The sequence below is a fragment of the Protopterus annectens genome, chromosome 2.part0, assembly GCF_019279795.1.
Source record: "Protopterus annectens isolate FY-2018-M chromosome 2.part0, PAN1.0, whole genome shotgun sequence".
Lineage (NCBI taxonomy): Eukaryota > Metazoa > Chordata > Ceratodontiformes > Protopteridae > Protopterus > Protopterus annectens.
The window spans coordinates 1172150364-1172174637 of record NC_056728.1 but is presented as its reverse complement, the minus strand read 5'-3'; the positions used below and the strand labels follow the sequence as shown (position 1 = coordinate 1172174637).

The 24274-nt window shown below is 43.5% G+C and overlaps 1 protein-coding gene across 3 annotated transcripts in view; it reads left to right on the top strand.

The window, feature by feature from the left end:
* The window catches only part of LOC122793406 (alcohol dehydrogenase class-3-like), a 765188-nt gene that overhangs the window by 577888 nt on the left and 163026 nt on the right, over window positions 1–24274 (top strand). The window contains exon 4 of one of the 3 annotated variants that reach the window (XM_044061386.1): window positions 21625–21712. The exons of the other annotated variants lie outside the window; for them this stretch is intronic. Within the exon in view, the coding sequence (XP_043917321.1) occupies window positions 21625–21712 (88 nt within the window). The remainder of the gene's footprint in view (window positions 1–21624; window positions 21713–24274) is intronic. 3 annotated transcript variants of the gene reach the window in all.

The window sequence follows — 24274 nt, the reverse complement described above, 5'->3', positions numbered from 1 at the left end:
TGTTTAATATCAGTTTCACTGCATACAACAGACAAAAATGTTTACAGGTACTGGTTGTTGCATTGCCATGACAATGATATGGGTAGTAGAATAGGCCTGATTATCAGGTTGTAATCGAAGTGTGCAACTGTGTTATGACCCTCTGTCCATGCCTACCACAAACAGCTAGATGACCACCTACATACAGTGGATATCAAGAGTGTACACCCCCCTCTTGAAATGCCAGGTTTGTGTACTATATGAAAAGGAGACCACAGAAAATCATTTCAAAATGTTTCCCACCTTGAATGTGACCCATAACCTGTACAATTGCATTGAAAAACAAACAAATCTGTTAGGAGAGAAAACTTAAAACATAAAAAACATACTATATGCTGGTTGCACACATATGCACACACATAAACCACTACTTGGTTGATGCACCTCTTGCAGTAATCACAACGTTCTCTTTTTGGGTACACATATGCCACCAATTAATGAGCCTCTGATTAACCCCAAAAAATGTTCAACTGTCCTAGTAGGATATATTTGACATTTACCCAGTTGCCTGCTATAGCAAAAGACATTTTTAGCAGAGAGCTTACAAAGCATTGAAGGGAACGCATTGTGGAAAGATATCAGTCAGGAGAAGAGTAGGAAAAAGTGTCCCCAACATTGGATATACCATGGAATACAGTGCAGACAGTCATCAGACAGTGGAGAACATATGGAACAACAGTGACATTGCAAACGCCTGGACGTCCATCCAAAATGGATGAAATGACAAGACAACAACTGGCAATAGAGGCTTCCAGAGGACCTACAGCAAAAATGAATGAGCTGCAGGAATACCTGCCAAGTACTGGGTGTGTACAACATGTAACAACAATCTTCTGTATTCCCCATATGTCTGCCCTATGTGGTAGGGTTGCTAGATGGAAGCCTTTCCTTACACAGAAAAATGTCCAGGGCTGGACAAACATTGGCAAACAGTACATCAAGTCTTCCAAAAGCATGTTGGACAATGTGTCATGGTCTGATGACACCAAGGTTGAACCTTTGGCCCACAATTCCAAGAAGTATGTTTGACCCAAAACAACACTATGCATCACCAAAAGAACACCACCACCCCTCTATAAAGCTTGGTGGTGGCAGTATCATGCTGTGGTGTTGCTTTTCATAAGCTGGAACTGGGCCTCAAGTCAAGGTGGAGGGAATCATGAACCGTTCCAAATACCAATCATTTTTGTCCCCAAACCTTCAGTAATCTGATAGAAAGCTGAAGATAAGAGTAATTTTACCTGTCAACATGACAATGACCCCAAGTTGTTGCTGTTGTTGTTGTGTCTTTCAGCTTTTCCCGGTTAGGGGTCGCCACAGCGGAACTCCGGTCAACTAATGATTGGCAGTTGATTTTTACATGCTGAGTTGCCAGCCCTAACGCACAACCTTCAACAAAGGTACGCCCATTCACGCATGTCTCCACGCAGAAGACGCTTTAGCTGAGAGTCGAACAGGTCAGCGTCTTACTGTGAGGTGACAATGCTACCGCAGCACCACCACCGCGGATAACACCAAGCATACATCCAAATCAGCAAAGGAATGGCTTCATCTAATGAAAATTACAGTTTGGGAATGTGCCAGCCAGTAGCTATATCTACATCCAATAGAAAATCTGTGGGTTGCCCTGAATGGGGCTGGGCTCAAGAGATGCCCTCACAAATTGACATATTTGTAGCGCTGTTGCAAGGAAGACTGGGCAACTATTACCAAGTAAAGACGAGCCATGATGTTAGACTCCGACCTAAGATGACTGAATGCTGTCATTATCTCAACAGGTGCTTCCACAAAGTATCTCTTTAAGGGTGTGCACACTCATGCAACCAGCTTATTGTACTGATTTTAATTTGCATATATTTTCCCATAACAGATTGTAATTTTTTCAATGGAATTGTACAGGCTATAGGACATATTAAAGGTGGGAATTGCTTTGAAATGAGTTATTGTGGTGTCATGTTATTATAGCACAAAGACCAGGCATTGTAACAGGGGTGTATACACTTATATATCCAGTGTAACGGTATGGACTCAGCAATACCTGACCTGTAAAACCCACCTCTACCAAGGTAGAGTTATCCCCTTTGGTGGACAGCAGCAATACACAATCTACATAATAGGTTGCTTTACTGGCTGTACAGGGCCACATAGGTGCAGGCAACAACTTGGAAGCGTGTCCACCTCTATCTGAATAAGCATGTAAGATCACAGGTGACTAGCTGTAAGGCTAACTATGACTACAAATCAGACATATCCACACTGCCAAGGCCAGTCACAAGGGTATCTCCACATATGTTGTCAGTCTCAGAGGCAACAACACAATTCACCCTGTACTGGTGGTAAATCACACCTCATACACATATGCTATGGCTATAAGCAACCTGCATCAGACAGGTTAGGTGTGAACATGACCCCCCCTGTCCCCCCATCCATGTAGGGAGATATGCACATCAACCGCACCCCTCCCCTCATCAGTGGTGAGCAGATATATATTGCCTACTGAAAGGCAACCACAGCAAGTCTCCATGGGGCCTGATAACATCCCTGTCTGCATCCTACATGAACTCAGGCATGCACTCCCAGTTCCATCACATACTGTAGTCAAACACAGCCTTGGCAACATCCACACCCCATCCACATGGAAGATGGCCACTGTTATCCCTATACACAGAAATGAATGGGAAATAGAGGTTTATGCAATTAACTGTCCATCATTGGGGGGAATATGAAACCTCAAGGCCAGGAGTGCAATGCCAGCTAATATTGTGCTGATAGATTACAGGGGTATGGTGTAGTTGTGAGTGTTGGCATCAAATATTCACTTTTGATGTGCAATTTCTGTCCATACTGTTGACAACTGTATGAGGTGCTATGATGTTTTTCACTGTGTATGTCATCCAGGTGGGATGCAGCACCCAAGAAACCCACCCTACTCAGAGGCTGAAACAGCTGAAATTATGGAAAGCATTGTCCAGAACTATGCTGTAAGGTTTGGACGTGGGCATGAACATCTGCAGGAGCAGACAGCCATGTGGCATGACCTAGTCCACATGGTAAACAATGTCAGCCTGCACACAAGAACCTATAAGCAGGTCTGGCATCGTGCAACCAACCTCATATGTAATGCCTGGTGAAGGGCTGCTGCCATAGCTAGAGAAAGCTCAGCCACAGATGGAGGCCTATCCATGCAGGCATTAGCATATTTTGTAGTATTGGGAGTTGTACTATTAATGTGCAGAAATGTTGCTTCCCCCCTGTACCAAAGCCACATGTGAGTCTGCTGATAGTACCTCTCTCACACCTATTTAGCTCCCTCTGGTCTACAAGCAGGACAGCAGCCCTGTAGATGGTGAGTATGTAATTGTTTTGTTGTGCTTTGCCAATATACACCTAGCCATATTGCTTGATGTCCTTGTTCAATTGTGGTGGTGTTAACTATTGTGCATCACGGTGGTCACCATGGGGGCCTATCTTAAGGGTAATGTAACATTCCTGCAGCATACCTCACAACCTGTCAGTGCAAGACATCTGGACAGAGACCAACAAACTGGGAGGGGGGGCAAATGGGCTATGGTAGGAACATGTATGAAACATTAATAATATACAGTGGAAACTGCAGTGTACACACCCCTGTCAAGATGCCAAGTGGTTCCTGATATATACAATGAGAGGCCAGAATATTACATTCTACACTTTTTACAACTTGTAATGTGACCATAACATGAACAATAAATTTGTAAAACCGAGCAATATGTTACGCCACCAAATATGGAGTATACAAACCTTACGATATGCTGGATGCGTATGTGTGCACACCCTCCACATAACATATTGTAGCATCAATTTATGATGTACTGACAGCATTCACTCTGCTTGGGTACACACCTGCCATCAAGTAAAATGATTCAATGTAAGAACGAATAATGGTCCATTGTCAGAGAGTGCATTCATGATATTTGTTCATTTGCTTGTACCAGAAGTAGCCATGGCTTGCACACATCTTACAAAGCATCATAGGGATCTCATATCTGAAAGGTATCAGTTAAGAGTAGGGTACAACAAAATTACCACAGCATTGCATATACCATGGAACACAGTGGAGGCAGTCATCAAAAGGTAGATTAGATATGAGACAACAGTGCTGTTGAAAAGAACCCGATGTCCTTCCAAAATAGATGAAAAGACATGTTGAGAACTGGTCAAGAAAGCTGCCAGGAGACATGCAGCAACAATGCTGGACTTGTAGGACTCACTGGCAAGTGCTGGTTGTGCAGTACATGTGGCAACAATCACCTGGAGTCTGCATAAGTCTGGCCTATGAGGTAGGGTCAGTAGATAGAAGCATTTACTCACACCAAACACCATGAAGGGCTGTGTACAAGTAGCAAACCATAACATCAAGTCTCCCAAAGGGATGTGTTGAAACGTGTAATGGTGTAATGAGACCAAGATTCAAACTTACAGCCACTATTCCTAAAGCTACATGTGGTGCACAAGCAACACCTCACTTCACCTGAAGACCACCATCCACATGTTGAAGTTCATTGGTATCAGTGCCCTGCTTTGGGGTTGCTGTTCATTAGCTGGAACTTGGCGTGTAGGCACGATGGAGGGAAATATGAACAGGTCAAATAACACTCACATGTGAGCCAAAGCCGTCAAGCATCTGCAAGACAGCTGAGGATGGAGAGGGTTTCAGCTTCCAACACAACAATGACCTGAAGCATACATCCAAAGCTACCTAAGAATGGTTCCCCTTGAATACAATCAAGGGTATGCATTGGGCCAGAGAAAGACCAGACTTTACACCAATCATAAACTCCCAGTATGACCTCCAACGTTTGTGCACATGAGCTGCCCTTGCCAGCTGACAGAGTCATGGGACCTTTACATGGAAAACTGTACAAATAATGCCAAGTCAAGATGTGCCATGCTGACACTCCCCATCCCAAGAAGAGTGACTGCTGTAGTTCACTTAACAGGTGTTTCAAAAAAGCATTGGTTTAAGGGTGTCCACATTTATGTAACCACCGTATCATACACATTTCACTCTGTATTTCACAACTAACACATTTGTTTGTTTCTTGATTGGATTGCACAGGTCATATGTCACATTTAAGGTGGGTAATATTTTTGAATGCAGTATTGTGGTCTCATTTTAAATGATACAAAAGCCTGCCATGTTAACAGGGGTGTGTACACTTATCATATCCATGTTAAGCTCAAAAGGTTGTTGGTGTAACAGGATTTGTTTGAACATACATTCACTAATGGTGATGAGGTCTGCAAATCAAATGCATGTCATTAATTAGTGACATCAATCCTCATATGATCCCAGTTGTGTCAGAGAAACATATGGGGGTTGTGAGGAACAGAGCAAACATATGTGCCAGACATCTACACATTCTTCAATGATTTGTACAGTTAGGAGGTATGGTCTAACGTAGTTGTACAAGTGAACAGCAATAATGTGTACATGGGTACAGTGGGTGCTAGGGGACTGGACATCACCTACTAACAGTACGCATGCATCCCAGAGATGTATATTGTTAGTAACAATGATTGAGAATGGCTGCAATGCATGATGATGAGGGCTGTGTGTCATGCATGTCACCTTTTTGGTAATGCTAGGTCTGTGTAATAGCTTTGTGCCACCTCACCTGTGCATGTCTGTGTGCCTGTCTGTGTGTGGCAGCCAACCATAATGTACAGGTATTAATTTACATTTATTGTCTTCCCCTCACAGGTGGCAATGGGGTCGGGTTCCCTCGCACTTGGGAACTGATGTCAGTGTCTCAGCAGACTCTGACAATGATAGCCATAGTGAGGCACAGGTGGGGTTGTCAGGGGCTAAGTCTGTGCCATTGGTTGGCATCCCACTGTTGTCCACCCTATCACCGCACACAGTCACAATGTCCACACATACCCCATCACCAGTGGCCATAGATAATGGACAGTTGATGGGTAATGGCATGGGACAAACAAGTGTGGTGACTATGACAACTGCTCATCTAGTTAGTGGTAGCACAGAGCTCATAATGTGTTGAGTTTCCAAAGTACATGCATAGTGAGTAACATCACATGCCCTTGTAAAGTATGGCAATGGGTGGTGTAGTGGGTGTGACAGGTTTCATATTAATGTCATGTCTGTAGACACCAGCCATAGCCAGATAACAGGTGAGGCCCCACACAGGTGGATGGGCGGGGTGCTCGAAGGGGGACTGCTGCCCATCATGCCCCTGTTAGAAGTGCCACAGCAACTGTTACCAGCTGCATGATTTGGGCCATCATGAAGGCACAGGCACGTAGTGAACATAACACCAGACAGCTTCTCAGGGTCACGAATGCCACTCTTCCTGCTATGCGTGACGAAATCCATGATTGTGCTGATGCCCACCATTGTTATGCTGAGGTCATGGATAGACAGTTGGCTAAGATGGTGGGAATCCACGACCATGGAAAGTCAATCCTTGAACATGAAATGTCTGTGATAGAGCATGTGGTGGGAGTTGTCCATCAGCCATGTGGACGTAGGACAGCAGCATGAACAGCTTAGGGTCCACATGTCCATGTAGCATCTCACTCCCATAGTGACAGTACCAGCAGCATGACTACAGGGGGTTGCTGTCCATGCCACAGCACAGCAGGCCCTGAGCACTGGTCCTGGCCGGTCCCAACAGGGGTGCGGATCCAGCAGCCAGCAGTCACCATTGGGGAGTAGTACTGCATCTGGCCTTGTGCCTAGTGGTAGCAGTGGGTCCCCTGGCAGGCCCAGTTTCCATGTCCTAGCCAGAGTCAGTGAACTGCACACCCTGGCATGTATGGTCCACAGCTGTCCAACTTACCCCTGTGTAGGGCAGCCACATGGTGTGACTGTGTGCATACATACGCACACACATCAGCATCACAGCCAGGTCACCTCCATACTTACACACACCAACTCTGCATGGCCCATTTAATGAAAACTCCCCAAACACATACACATGATGTCAACCAAATGGCCCAGCCTAGACCTCTGGCAAACACACACCACACCCTGTGCATATGATGATACCTGTGCCACATCCCTGTCATCCATACCATTGATGCAGGGACATGCAAATATGTGCATGATGCACAGGGTGAATTCAGTACACTTTAGCAATGTAATGCTGTGTAAAGTGTTTTCAACCAGCATGTTTAATTGGTACACGTCATTGTTATTAACGCTGACTGAATGTGGTCTCCATAATGTATTTTGTTTGTCATCTAGGTGTCTGTGTGTCAGTAGGATATGGCCTGGCAGACATTATCTACAAGGGGTATGGCAGTGTGATAACACATTGAGTGTGTCATATCCAGGGTACAGCTGTACACAATTAACAGGTTTGTATAACAGTTTTTGCATGTGCCATATAGCTTATAGGGCTGAGGGGTGTATACAGGTAAGTGTATGGTGATTGATGGCAGCAGCTCTTGTACAGTGGACAATGGTAAGTGTAGTGGGTGGACGACATCTCAGATTTGTAAATCTCACATACCCAGAGGGTATTGTGTTGACCCAACACACAGAGAATACTGCTTACACACACACACACACACACACACACACACATACACACACATACACATACACATACACACACCACACACACAAAAAACACAATTGCCAGTGTTGGGTTTGAAATCTCTGCTCATCTAGTTAGTGGTAGTACAGTATTATACAATTATCACAGGTGGCACAGAGCTTATAATGTGTTGAGTTTCTAAAGTACATGCATAGTGAGTAACATCACATGCCCTTGCAAGGTATGGCAATGGGTGGTGTAGTGGGTGTGACAGGTTTCATATTAATGTCATGCATGAGTGTGCACACTCCCAAACACTGCTATACACACCAATGCACACACACACACACACACAAGTGTGCCAGTACTGTGATTAAGAGCCCTGCCTCTCTAGCTGCTCATTCCATGCTGTCACATAGCTGTTGCACACAGCACAGGGCTTTATAGGTCTGCAGAGTGTGTACAGATACCTCTACAGTTGATGTACAAAGCGGCCCTTGTAGAGTGGAATGTAGGGTGTGTGCTGGGAGTATGATGGCCTACAATTGTAATAAATGGCCACCCAATGGATATATTCATCACTCACACACACACTCAGGATACTGGTCTTGTGCACGCATGCACACACACACACACACACACACACACACACACACACACACACACACACACACACCATTTGCCAGGACTGAGATTCATTGGATCATGTGTTCATAGGTGTGTACCACGCTAATGGGCATGGAGCCATGACAAGCCTAGCTCATGGGAGTACCCTGGCATCATGCGACCTGACATTTTTTCCCAGTGTGTCTATCGACTATTGCCCCCTGTGTGATGGCCATGGTGACAGTTAAATTCCCCATCCACTCATCCAGATTTCTTTTGAAGAGGGCCAGTGAGGTGCTCTGAATTGTATGCAACATATATTGCATAACATGTCCACTTGCTGGGTTATGTATTTGTCCCCCAACATGTTCCATTGATTGTGGTAATGAGGTTGAGGTATCCATGGCATGCGGTGCATACAGATCAGAGTTTCACTAGATATGGCATTCCTAACACAGCTAGCCAGACATGGCATTGTCAGTCAAGCAGGGATAAGTAGCTAAGATGTGGCCAAGAATACTTGGCGGTATTGCACTCTGTCCATATAGGACATTTGTTTAAGGTTAATGTCATATTTGTGAAGTACACTTGCAGCCTCCACAGTTGTTGCAGGTGTCTAGTGAGCTACATGGCAAATGGGTCATTGTACTTGCTGGTTGGCCTAATGAAGAGAGAGAGTAGAGGGAAACACTGACCTCTTCCTTACTGGATGACACACCCTTAGTTATGAGATGTGCCACATAGAAGTTATTTCTGTCCACAGCAGCAGTTTGGTGACCATAAGAGAGGTCACTGTCAGCCTGTGTTCCCAGGCCTCTTATAAGGACTTCTGTGTCCATTGGACTACTAGCAATCTGTTAATTCATGGAAACCACATTGATTCCACACAGGATTGTGACACATTTCTTTCCATTCAGCCTAAGGCCAGTATTCTGACAACAGTTGGATGTCTCAGTGGGGCCTTTATTTAAGATGGCAACATGATATGGGGATGTACACATAGCACCCACCTTGCAGTTGTCTGCGAACATTGTCAGCCAGGGTCCCTTTGTGTTGTTCTGGATGTCAGAGGCATACATGACAAATAAGAGGGGACCCATGACCAGACCCTGTGGTAATCCACTCGTGACTGTTTGCCAGTCTGACATGGAGTCTGCTACCTTCACACTGTGAGTCCCATGCATGAGCCAGTTTGCAACCCACCTAGTGACATAGGAGTTGATGCCTAGATGGGTGAGTTTGTTTATGATTCCTGAGTGGGGAATGGTATTACAGGATTAGAGGACCCACCTATCTTGTTTTTGTGTCTGTACTGTTACGCAGTTATTTCACATGGCACACAGCTTATAGGGCTGCAGAGTGTCTACAGCTGCAACTACAGTTGTTGACAACAGTGGGCCCTGTACAATGGACATTTGGATATGTACTGGGTGTGAAAATGTTGACAAACTCACCCCCCAATGGATATGGTACACAACAAAACACACACACACACACACCACACACCAGTATTGACACTAGATCTCCTACCTATCTATCTGTGTCTACTATAGTGCTACTCAGTTATCAGATGCTTCACAGAGCTTACACAATTTCACCTACTCCAAAGGTACTTCTAAGGTGAATGACATCAGCAGGACTACTAAATTAGGGTGAGCGGAAGTGTAAAGGGTGGTACACAACTCAAAATGGTATAGCCCACACAGTATATGATTCTCACATACAAACAGTTGCCCATACTGGGATTAGAACTCTTACTTGTCTAGTTATTTTTACTATACTGTTGTGCGGTAATCAGATGCACCATGGAGCTTATACAATTTCACCTTGTCAAAAGGTACTTCTAAGGTGAATGACATCAACAGGACTACTGAATTAGGGTGTAGGGAAGTGTAAAGGGTGGTACACAACTCAAAATGGTAAAACCCACACAGTATATGATTCTCACACAAATGCACACTGTTGCCAGTACTGGGATTAGAACCCCTGCCTATATAGTTATTTCTACTATAGTGTTACACAGTAATCAGACACGCCACAGAGCTTATACGATTTCACCTAGTCCAAAGGTACTTCCAAGGTGAATGACATCAACAGGACTACTAAATTGGGGTGAGAAGAAGTGTAAAGGGTGGTACACAACACAAAATGGTATAACCCACACAGCATATGATTCTTACGCAAACAATTTCCAGTACTGGGATTAGAACCCCTGCCTATCTATTTATTTCTACTATAGTGCTACACAGTTGTTAGATGCACTACGGAGCTTATACAATTTCACCTACTCCAAAGGTACTTCTAAGGTGAATGACATCAACAAGACTACTAAATAAGGGTGAGAGGAAGTGTAAAGGGTGGTGCACAACTCAAAATGGTATAACTCACACAATATATATTCACACACACACACACACACACACACACACACACACACACACACACACACACACACACACACTTGCCAGTATTGAAATCAGAACCCCCTTGCCTATCTAGTTATTTTTACTATAGTGTTACACAGTTACTGCACATGCTACAGAGCTTACTGGACTAACAACTGGACAAAGGTGCTGATAACTACACAGCTGAGGTAAAGTATTACAGATGGCAGAAAGTTTGCCTTCAGTTTTTCCCTTACAGCTTGCTATTTCTTTCTGTCTTACACTTCAAACAGCATAATAGCTTTGCACTTCAACAGGTTACTGTATCAATAAGTGTAGCAAACCTGGGAGCCATCAGCAATACTTGTTCCTCACAGAATTAGCCCCAGTATTTAGTAGTTATGACCACCTCTCCTGGCATGATTGAAGTGCAGTTTTCTGTGCTTTCGCCCAGTAACCTGGTGCACTTATCCATTCTGAGGCACTGTTGGAAATGCCTCATGTACACAGACAGCCCATTCCTCTAAAATCCAAACTGTCAGATCTGTGAGAGTTACCCCTATATCACCAAATGTGGAAATATGCAACCTCCAGCAGAGACTGCACTAGCTGGTCAAGAAGATAAGGTCAACACTTGCAGCACACCATGTGGAACACATGGCTCACCACAACATCCACTATGACAGCCCTGATATACACTGAAAAAACACACACCCACCTTCACAGAGGAACTCAGTGGACATTTACCTAAACAGCACAGACCAGCGAGACAGACACCCACTCAGACACCATAACACAGCACATGCCAAAGGACACATATGTCACCTACACAGTGTGTCCCTCAACCTAAGCCCCTAAGGCTAACAACCTTGCACAATACAGTAATCATGGGTGACTCAATACTGAGGCACACAGATGTCCCACTCACTAGGCTGATTATGAAGGCAGTAACAGCCAGCTGTCAATCACATGCCAGCATCCAACACATGACACACCCAGTCAGGGCCTTCCCCAACAACTACAAGTATCAGTCTGTCATCATCCATGTGGGTGTGAATGAATTGGGACACACCTCCCTGGACTACATGAGAACAGACATGGCTGAACTCTCAGATTATGTGGTCCAGGCAGGTGTGACAGTAGCCCAGAACAGTATACTGCCATCACCCAGAATGATGCTGCAGTACTATCAACAAATGATTTACTGCAACATTGGCTTACATGGTGTGTATCATTCTCAGGGGATCCGGTATATCTCTGCTTGGGATTACATGATTGACAGATCTCGATGCCTTGCCAGTGATGGCCTGCATCTGTCACCTCTGAGTTTCCAGGTACTGGCTAAGTGTCTTGCCACCCCTATAGTGCCTTATTAGGCAGTGTTCAAAATCAAATTACCACTGTAACAGCTAGCCATGCATGCCATGCATGCAATCTGAGGGTCATGCTGCTCAACAGTAGACATCTTACTGTCAAGATGCAGTCACTCAAAGCACTCCTCAAAGTGGAGGACATTGACGTTTAAGCTGTAATGGAGATCTGGTTCGTAGCAGCAGACAGCAGTCCTGCACTAACAGGCTATGATGTATTCCACAGCTGTCAGCCCCAAAACATGGACCACACCTCCACAGGTGGTGGTGTCTCCATATTTATAATGGATATGCATACCTCCAGACTAGCATCCCAGCATAATGCATCTGAGAGACTTCAGGTACAACTGACTTTGGGTAATAGTGCAATCTAGGTCATAGCCTGCTATGGGTCCCCATCTATGTATCTAGACTGTCAATCCACAATTCTCAACACCCTGGCATCTATGAAGGTCCAACCTGACACTGACATAGTAGGAGACTTCAACTACTCCTCCATCAACTGTGGAAAGTAGCACCAATACACTGGCCCAACGCTTCCTGGACTTTAGTTCAAGTGTCCTGGACCAGCTCATACTGACCCCCAGTAGTGGATGTAACAACCTTGACCTGTGTTGATTACCTACATATGGGACTGTTGCTCAACCACAGTTGTCAAGCCCTACCTGGTCAGATCCAAATGTAATATAATCAACATGTAACTCAACATCTCAACCCCCCCACAAAGGTAACCACCTTGAAAAAACTCTCCAAACCTGACTTTGGAAACCTAAAAATAGTGTTGGATGACTTCACTGCACCCATGCCACTGGAAAAAAGCTGCAAGACTGTCAAATCATACACATATGCACTGTACAAACATGTAAATGAATGTATGGTACTAGCCATAGCCAACAGAACCAAGATTCTGTCCTCCAAACACTGGAAGCCAATGTGATGGTCCCCAGCCATTCCTAAAGTGTAAAACCGGAGGACACTGTTGCAGAAAAAGGTGGTGCCCCAAGACTGGGGAATCCCCTTATTAGCATCAACCACAACTTGAGATCCTTCATGGAATCATCTACAGGTAGCTATGAAGGCAGAATTTCAGCAGACACTGACAGGAATCACAACAGCCTTTGATACTTGTATAAACAACCTCCACTGCAGTACCCACAAGTGCTGTGAGTTACTGCACAATGCTAACTCCTATCCAGAGACAACAGATATTGGCAACAGTCTTACCAACACATTCATTGCCAGTTGTACCCCTCTCCCCCACCCAAGGGAACAATCACAATGGCAGATGAATGCCAGGCACCCAGCATTACTGCAGGCCAGGTTAGACATGCATTGTCCACAGGCAAGAATACAGCTTCTATGAGACCCAAACATATCCATGGCTGTGTTCTACATGATGTACAAAGAGACCTTGCACCACACCTGTATGCCCTGTTCAGTCACAGCCTCAACTCAGGCATTGTCCCTCCAAAATGGCACACTGCTACAGTCATCCCTCTCCATAAAGAGATGGCATCTACAGACCCTGGGGATTATTGGCCCATTAGCCTGACATGTCTACTATGTACAGGTATGGACCACATCATCAGGGACCTGATTTTCCAAGATATAGGTGATCTCCTAACTCTGGACCCCACACAGTTTGCCTTTATGAATGGTAGATCATGCCTGCTCAACCTGGTTTACTTCTTTGAGTGAGTCACAAGGGCTGTGTATGACAGTAAGGCACTGCATACAGCCTACCTTGATCTGGCCAAGGCTATTGATACCATTTCTCAGTCAGGAATTATTGATAAACACACCAAACTAGGCATCAACCCCTATATCAGTGGGTAGGTTGGAAATTGGTTCACAGAACACATAGTGTGACAGTGGCAAAATCCAAGTCAGACTGGCAAGTAATCACGAGTGAAGTTCCACAGGGGTTAGTACTGGGTAGTGTCCTGTCAAGCATTTACTTCTCAGGAGTCCAGCCCAACAGAGAGGAACTCTAGCTGATCAAGTTCACAGAGGACTGCAAGCTGGGAGCTATCATTAACTCCACAAGTGATGCAGACATCCTACAGAAAGGCCTCACTGAGACCAATGAGTAGAGTAGAAACCATGGCCAGAAGCTTAACACCACAAAATGCATCATCATCCCCTTTGGTAAAACACTCAGTTCCCAGTAAGTACCACATTGACGGGAGCCTAATGAACACTGTAGGCATTATAAGAAATCTGGGTACACAGACTGACAGTAACTTCTCCTTCAACCACCACATTGCCACTGTGGTCAGGAAGTCCTTCTATGTGGCACATTGCATTACCAAGGGTTTTGCATCCAGGAAGACAGAGATAATGATCTCTGTCTACTGTTCCCTCATTCGACCACTCATCAAGTATTCTGGCCCGTTTGCCATGTAGTAGACATCTACAACAGCTGGAGATGGCACAGAAGCACCTCACAAAGAGGTTCCTAGGCATTAAACACACACCCTACACAGACAGACTCAGGAGACGCCAGCTATTCTCTGTGTCATATCACCTACTTAGATGTTATCTGTGCTTGACTTACAAAGCCACGTCTGACCCATTTGTTTTAGAAATGCTAAATATAAAGACATCCCAATCCCTCCACACCACACATGGCAGAGACTTCTACCTCATTACCACAACCACCACAGCATGCTGGTGGGACAGGTCCCTCACCAAGAGACTGCACATGCTCTGGAATACACTTCCCATACATGTCATGCAGAGCACCTAGCTGACCCTGTTTCAGAGAAATCTTGATGAGTGGATGGGTAATAGTTCCCCCCCAGGATCACTGCAGTGGTTCTACTTGATAGAGGCATTGGGAAGTAACATCTGGTGGCACAATTGCAGGGCCCTTTTATGGGCTAGGCTTGTAAAGGCTTCTGGGACATTAGCCTACTACACACTTATGAACCTATAAGGGGAATGACATCAGCAGGACTGATAAAGTAGGGCAGTGGGTGTTAAACTTATCAAAATACTTTGCCCTACAAACAGACATACTTCCACACACACACTTGCCAGATGTGAGAGTAGCACACCTACCTAACTAGTTATTTGTACTATAGTGTTACAGAGTTACCGCATGCACCACAGAGCTTATAGGACTGAGGCCTGATGAAAGGGACTTCTAAGGTGACTGATATCTGCACGACTTTAAAGTGGGAAAGGGGAAGTATACTGGGTTTGAATGGACCCCAAAACTCTAACTTGTAAACACACACACTTTAACATTTGCTAGGACTGGGATTAGAACTCCTACCTAACTAGTTGCTTGTACTATAGTGTTACAGAGTTATCACACATGCCATAAAGTTTATAGGACTGAGATCTGATGAAAGGTACTTCTGTGGTGACAGACATCTTCAGGACTGCTAAAGTAGGGCAATGGGAAGTGCACTGGGTGGGGAAGGCCTGTTCATTCCTAGATCCTACTGACATTTTTCTAAGTGTATGAGCATGCCCAATGTGACTGTCTATAGTACATGTGGGACTCCATTCCAGGGATTGTTGTACTCCAGTCCAGTTTGTTTTGTGCTACAGCCATACCTCTCAACCTATTGGTGCAGGATATGTGGAGATAGCCTATCAACATGGGTGGACAATGGGCCATATAATGATTGTGACTATTTCTCTCAGTAATGTATGGTTTGCTAGGGTTACAGGGCTTGGTTTAGCAGACATCTGACATATATGCTATTTGGCACTGTCATGTATTGTTTCAGTACCTTGTGATATACTTCCTCAGATCATCACAGTAATTTACCCGAGGAATACATGATGGATGATGCACACACCAAACTTATGGGCCAAATGCTATGCATTCTTGCATTATCCAGCCTATTGAGAGGTCTGCCTATGAGAAATTGACTGCTGGAGCTGTGGAAACAGTTCAGCACCTTGGTGATATATTACAGTGGTAGAACTTCTGTGAATTTCTGTTCTGGTCTGGTCTGATTTCCAGTCCACAGTTGGGTAATATAAGTCAGACAGGATCAGGGTGACAGGCAGACTCTGGATAGATTTGTAGAGGATAAGATATGGGGGGTGTCCTAGGTCAGATATGTTTTCCTATTGCTACCAGTGCTTTGCATAGGGGTATGCTTAAAGGTTGGCTGCACTTGGAGTGTCTTGTGTGTGTGTCAGACTGTTTGACCAGCCTGGAGGTGTGTGATTGTCTGACATATATGTATGGTCCACCTCATTTTGCATGGCTGGCCACATTTTGGGGTCAGGATGTTGCATAGGATGAGTGATCAGGGAATGGTGTGTTACTCCTCATGGCTGTGGGCCAGGGTTCTGTGGGTGCAGACATGTCACCATCTTCCAGGGTTAGGACTGCCTGCAATGAGCTAATTCCCATGTTTAGACTCCTAGCCCTTCCTGTTGACTGTACAGAGTATCAAAGAATGTCCACATTCATGACTCATGTATCTTGTTGGTTACGCAAACGAGTGTGGTTTTTCAAGGAAAAGTGTTTTGCAAGTCACTCAGGATTGAAGTCAGATATTACTGACATTTGACATTGCAGTTTCTGACTTCGCACCCATCAGACATTCCATGCATTCCATCAACTTTATTGCATTATTAGAGCAGTATTTCAAAGGTGTCCTTCTCTTTGAACCTTTTTCAACCCATTATTCATGGCTTTGGCCAGATTTCCGGCTCTCTGACACTAGCAAGTTTTCTCCTAGCAGTTAGCAGCATGGCCTTTCTTTGCCTTTTTTAGACTGTGTTATGTTGATGTTATGGGCCCCATGACATTCCCTAACAGGGCACTGTGAGTGGGCCATGGGCCTTTGCTGCAGGCCTGTAGGCCAGGTTTCATAGATGCAGTCCATACGTAGCAAGGCAGTGCATTCTGATGATCATATGTTCCCAGGCAGCCAGCAATGGACAACCCTGGGATGGCACCAGTAAGTTGACTGAGGGTGTTACTGACAATTGCTTTCTGTTTGTGTGGAGCCATCACTCTAGTTGATGGCTGGATGCTGCTTAAGGCTAGGCACATGTTACTGCATTTCTATGGGATGATGGGGGGGGGGGGTGACATCTGTAGACAATACACATTTGAAGAGACTATGCTGATATTTGCTTAACATTTTGGTCCCATTTAGCATAGTGGTGTGCCCTATCTTTCAGACTACAGGCATAATAATATTGACCACATATCAGATTGTTGTGGCATAGACATTTGTAGCTTCAGACTTCTTACCTTTCAAAACCATACTGCCACTGCCAAATCTGCTGTGATATCACTGTGTAAAAGTCTGTAGGTTGGGATTTCATGGATTTCACCATATGGGGGCCTTTGCCAGGAATTATGGTATGGTTTTGTACATCTGGTTTGCTGGGTGAGGCTGGGGGTGGGTATGGGACCCACACTTTGACATCCATGAATGTAACCTATGACCCCCCCCCAGTTATTTGGCTCACCACATATACTCAGTGGTATTTGACAACTAGGGTGGTACTGCATGGTGTGGGTAGGCCAGTACTGGGAATACACTTCCGGCTGTCCCACAGAGCTGTCAGTTGTCTGCTGCTATCCCAGTAAGCCACCCCCTGCATGCTTGAATCAATACCATAGATATGCTATCAGAACATTCCACTCCATTCATTAATTTTGTTAAGGAGACTGACTTACTTTATGCCTGAGGCTGTTGTGAGGATGGTGCTTGAAGGCTGACTATGTCAGATGCACACAGTACACTGCCTATACATGGTAGGGTATAGGTGGTGTGTTGTTTGGCATCCATTTTACTGTGTGTGTGTAAGTCAGAGAAAGAGAGATCAGTCCCTTGGGTCCTACAGTGTCAGTGTATGTGCTGTGCATTGCCTCTTTGCCAAGGATAGGGCATACTGGGCATGCCTTCTTCTGCCTATAGGGGCAGGCTCAGGATGTTCCTCCTCCGAGTCCCTCTATGCCGGTGGAGACCTTGGCAATGGTGGGGGGCTGTGTGGCCCTTCCACATTTTGTTCCTGCTGTAGCTGTCTCCACACAATCATATTGTGTAGCATGGCACATACTATGAACATGTGTGCACATGTGGCTGGAAAGTACTGCAAGGCTCCACCGGATATGTCAAGGGAGTGGAACACACACTCTATAATGATCCTGGTTTGTGTGTGTGCCTCATTATGGCATTCTTGTGTGGGTGTGTGTACATTTCTGATGGGTGTCATCATCTATGTCTCCAGTGTGTAGCCAGCATCCCCCACCAGATGGCCATATGGGATGTCCCCACTGGCAAACGTCTGGTATAGCTGAGATGAATGCCAAATGTGGGAGTCATGACGGCTTCCAGGACTGCCAGCACACACATTCATGATAATGCCCTGGGCATCACACATAACCTGGCTGTTGATGGAGTGGAACCCCTTGTGGTTTAGGTAGACCCTACCCTGGTCACCGGGTGATCCTTTGATGTGGATGTGGGTGCAGTCTGTATCACCCAGTACCTTCATGTATTCTGCTACATGGTGGAAAAGACACATATTGCTGGTCCTCTCCTCACAGATGCTGGGGAAGTAAATATGCTCAGTGGCATGCAGTCGCATGTCATCTAGGAACTGGTGGAATATCTTGGATGCAGATGCCTGTGAGACCCCCATGATATCCCCAGCTGGTCTTTGGAAAGTACCTGTAGCTAGTATTCTTAAGGCAACACATACCTTGGTGTCCACTGGGATGGGGTCCCCTCTGTTGGTTCTGGGTCTGAGGCGAGGCTGGCACAGCTCAATGAGTTGCTTAAGTATGTCCCTGTCCACCCTGTAGCGCTCTCATGTAGCCCCTGGGAGGTTACCCTGGGTCTGAACACTCTTCTCCTCCTCCTCGGTCTGAGTTGGTTGTCAGCATTATCCTCCTCACCACCCTCAGTCTCTAGTACATACTGATAAATCAAAGCAACAGCAGCCCCTAGCATGTTTTGTTAGTGTTATCAGTTTTAAATTCCCCCAAATGTTTACATCTGTGTTATAGAGTTTGTGGGAAAAAACAGACTGAAAGGTGTTTGCATAGTTTATAGTAGTGTGCTGGGCTGCTGCCTGTGTAATTGGCTGATTCTGATACATTCCACCTGCCAGCTATGGTAGTTCTCCTTGATTGCCTTCTTTCTGCTGTTTCCCCTTTCCATTTCCTCCTCGTTTAATCCATGATGTGTGCCGCTCATTCCTGCTGCTCAAATGTAAACAGTTCTGCTATCTCCTCTGGGTTTTTTTTGTTTGTTTTAGGCCCAGTGTGTGCCGAGCACACCCGTTTAGCTAAATTAAACAGTTTTAAGCAGAACTGGTGCTCCCTGGATACGAACATGCTCTGCATTTCATGGAATAAGAAAATACAGCCGCAGACACACCCCCTTCCTTAGCTGTGTTTAGCTAAGGGCAAACACAGGCCACTGAGCTCCAATGTGCTTACACCAAGCATGACACACCCCTTTTTCTTGCTGCTGTTAGGTGCTAGAGCACCTACACAGTTAGGTGCAGTCTGACACTTACAAGAAATTTGTGATTCAGTATAAATCCCCTCATGTTCATGCACCACTGCCTTACCCCAGAGTTACGACACTTACACTGAGCCTTTCCCCTTAGCAACCACTATTCCTTGGTATTGTTTTCATTCTGCATGCCATTGACTATAATGGCAAAATGCAGATTTCTTGCAAAATTGATTTTTCCACTTTTTTTTTATTTTTGGCACAATCCCGTTTGTGTGCCGCTGCCCTAGTTTAAATGGCTGAGATTGACCAAAAAAAAAAAGTTTTATTTTAAAAAAATGAAAACTATTTTTCATCCTAATAAATGGAATACATGCTTTATTTGAGTCTGGCATGCCTCCGTTTCTTACTTGCAGAAATGTATTCAGCTAGTAACAGAATTTATTTCTGCAGGTTACACTATTCCTGCACGAACACCTTCCTGCTTGCTGAATCGCTAATTCACCTCATTTGCATGGTTTTCACCGGCAAATGAGGTAATTAGCATAAGGCAGTGGTGTTCATGCAGGAATAGTGTAGGAGCACTTGTGCATGTCCTGGGAGTTCTATACTTAATCGCTCAGCAGACATATTGCGTGCTGCAGCTGCTGCACTATTCCTCCACATCGTGCAGGGCTTAATGAATCCTGGGGTATATTTTACTGATAAATCACAAAAAAAAAATACTTTCCAAATCATTTCAGAATTAAAATGTTGGCTGCCTACATACTATAAAGACCTCACCTTAAAAGTATTGAATAGATGTAATCTAGTTACTGAAATGTGCCTTTGTAAGGGACTGTTCAATGACTTGTGAGTCACTGAGGTGTTGTTTGGGAACTTATTGCAGTAATTCTGTATTTATGTAGATTTATCAAGATTTGTTAGAATCCTCAATGCATGTTCATTCTCTTGCCTATTCAGCACTGAGCTGTCCAGGGTGCTGAAGTACTGTGTATTGCATAATGATTGGTTCCCAGTGGATGTTGGTGACAGCTCAGTAGTCAAGGAATGTGACAAAAAACACAGAGGGACAGAGAAACAGAGCCACAAAGCCAATTTCAATAAAAAACATTCTAATAATAAAAAATGCCAATCCAGGTCCTTCTTAAAAACAGATACATTTTGACTGGGACTAATCAGATCAACAAAGGTAAAAAATGTAAATAAATAAAATATAAATAAATTGGTTGTACAGGTAAGGTGACAAGGTCACATTTGTTGGTTACTGTCTTTGTGTATCTTTTCTAGTATGTGTCACTGTTCATTATCTTTTTTTTTTTTGTGTGTGTAATTTCAGTCTTACCTCATAACTTTCAATTTTATCATTACTTAGTCACTCGACTCATTATCAAGTAACACCTTGGCAAAGTGGAGAACAGGATTGGTCTGACTAGTTTGTGGTGCAGTGATCATGATCATGTAGGTGTATCACTCCTTAGCCCTTAGCGGACACTGCGGCTTAAAGAGATTGCGTCAGTGTGTGGAATGAACAGTCAGGTCTGCACATGGGCCAAAGGTGGATATGACCACACAGACCATTCCTCACTGTCTCCTGAACCCCACAGTACAACATCACCATGCTAGGAAATGTCTTGGCATGCAGGACAGCATATGTGACAAAGCTCGCTGCTCGTTCTGTTTCATATTTTGACAACTGATACTGTCCCAATGCTAGGAAATAGTACTAAAGGGAAGAATTAGAAGCATAGTAGTTGAGTGAATGGTCAGCTAGAAGTATGCTAGGGACAAAAAAAAATGCCAGTTTGCTGTGTGGTACTGTAACCGCATCTTGCTGAGTTCTAAAACAATTCTTGTAATATCACCTTTAGAAAATTTAGGCTGAAAAGTTATACATTCTGTTCTGCTTTTTTGCAGGTGTATTCTTTAGCTAATAAAACTGTATATTTAGGGAGTTAATGAATTAAAATAAGGAAGTGTCAATAATGTGATCAGCTTGTTGTAATGTGCATCCATCGTACACCTACCACACTATTTAGTGTGCATATTTCTAACTTAAATGCAAAGTCTAAAATCTCTGACTTGTTCTTAAACATATATGTGTATGTATATATATATATATATATATATATATATACATTTATAAAGATTGCAACCACTTTTATCCATTATAAAGCAGAGCTATATTAAAATTCTCTGATATAAAATGTAAATTTATTTTCCTTAGGAGACAAGGTTATTCCTCTTTGGATGCCGCAGTGTGGTAAATGCGAAGAGTGCCTCTCTCCTGAAACAAACCATTGTACAAAGGATTTGTAAGTACAGTATATTTTCAATGCAACAGTCCAAGGCTTTTGATGCAGGGCTTACAGTTATTGAGACTTTCCTTGTCATACTTAAGGAATTGTTGTTGTTTGCGTGTTGTAAAGCTGAAGTATTAGACAAGAAAAACTGCACAATCTAGTAAGAATTCAGCATAGAAATCAGTTCTGTACGCATTTGTTTTTGAGCCCACTCATTATGTTGGCTAAATCTTCATTATATATTTTCTTTTATATGTACTATATATCTTGCATATGAAATAACCAATGTGAGACGTATTGCTTATAGAATAACTAAAATACAAATTATAAATTCTACAAGCATTTTTTTCAGATCAGTTGATATAGGTACAATATTCAAAGTGGCTATAATTAACTACAAAACAAGAATTGTACATCTCTTGGGCAGACTGCATAGTTAACTTATATGTACCAATACAAATGTTTACTTCTGCTCTTTTTCTGAGGTTTTACATAGTGGTCAGTGAAAGGCAATTGAAAGTGAAGTAGATTGAAATTCAACATAAAGTAGCCTTTGGTCTTCAGTCAGTTGTTTATTATTCCATGATTAGTGCCTTTCTGCATTCCTTTGGTTGTGGGCGGATATTGGCTATGCAGCCAAGAACCAGAGCTGTCATACTCTGGTATAGAGAAAACAATTTTGTTTACATTTTACATTTTAATGTGCATTTAACTGCATTGAACCAGTGATGACATGCATGCTTGTGATACAGCTCATGTTGCCCATCATCTTAAGATGATGAACACATAGCCATGCTGGTTCTGACATAACTATGTCACCCTGACTGTCACAGGACTTTCATGCAGCAGTTGGACTATAGAGTTCTCCAAAGGAAGAAAAAGGCAAATGGCCTCTCATGGCTCTGTAATAGTAAGTGTAATGGTTTGACAGCTTTAATGGGTAATCCAGATTTAAAAACAAGCAGTAATCTGAACACTTCAAGGCATAAAAAGTAATCTAATAGACACTGCTTTGACATGTATTGGTACATATTCTGCAGTAAACTACTCTGGTGTTTCTCTAAGTAGCCTGAAAATGAGATTCCAATACAAGAGCCAGATCATGGTCAAAGGGTCCCCTAGGCAGGGTAATTTATCTACATTAAAAAGGTCTATAACTAATGAAGAAGTTGCTGCTGTCAAACAACTTTATATTTCAGTGTTTCATCTACAAATTCAGTACCTGCAGCCCTCGAAGAAAAAACTGCTCATGTTACATTTAAAAAAATTGGTAAGCCAGTAATATTGCAGTAGGAAATTGTTGTCTATGTTCATCTAAGTCTGGAACAGCTCTCTATAATAATCCATCCATGCTCGTGTCTTAAAATACAATGGACACTAGGCACTTTCCTAGGTTGCCTAGTGCTGGATCCAGCTCTGTCAACCACAAAAAAAGCATTGGTAGTTCCTAAGTTAACATGGCCACATTAGAGTTGTCACCAGCATCAGCACCTTCAATGAGTGCCAAGCTGAAAATAGGCATGATTCAGGACTTTTGCAGAAATTATCTTTAAACTTCAATGATATGTCACCACCTGTTCACAGCTGAGTGATGCAAGCGGCTCAGTTTTCAAACACAGGCTTTTTTTTTTTACTCGGCAACTCAAATTTACACATACATTAATATTCCAGGGCCATTGCTGACAACATCCCCATATGAAAATATCTTCCCTCTCTTATTTATCACTTCATTTATCAAGCAGCTGAGTTGGTTAAAATGATTGCTGGCTGCTAATTCTTTGTTTCCAGATTTTTATTCTTTGAGTCCACAGTTGCATTAGTCATGCTGTTATGGTGATTTATGTTGTATTCTGTATGCATGATTATAGTTTCCTTGACAAGTTAAACAGAAATTGGCTCCCATATTCTATGCTGAGTTATTCCTCAAATCTTCAGCGAAAACACAGCCTTCAGTGTTAATCTTTCTTTACTTTCTTAAATTTATAAATAGGGAAAAGAAAGACTAAAGCAAATAACATTGCTTTTAACTATGGGAACTCCTTCAGATTTGCAATCAAATCAACAATACTACAAGTTCATAAGGTAATGCAAGGTAATTGGTTCAGTAGACCATAAAGAGCCTGGCCATATGTTTCAAGTAACTGTAAGGAGCTGAGTACATAGCCTGGGAGTGAATTTATAGATCTCCATTATCTCAGCAAGGCTAGTTTTAGAGACATCTTGCAAACTATTTTGTTTGAAGTGGAGCGGGAGCTTATTCTAAAGGTAAGAGATCCTTTGGAAGAAATATCTGCTGCAACAACCAGTTCTGTTGATGCTGCTTTCTAGGTTTAGCTTCTTAGAGTTGGCATTGGTGACATTTTCAGCTTTCTGAGGTGTCTTTCACATCTTTGTAGATAAAGCAGAGCTCACCTCTCAAGATCCTATAAATAGGAGATGGAGAAAACTGACATGGCTCTTAACAAGTGTGTGTATCTTAAGGGGCTCATACCCCAAATTATCTTGGTTAGGAAGCATTATGGTCTTTTTGATTAGGCAACTTATTTTGATATGCAGATTCCAAAAGGGGCATAG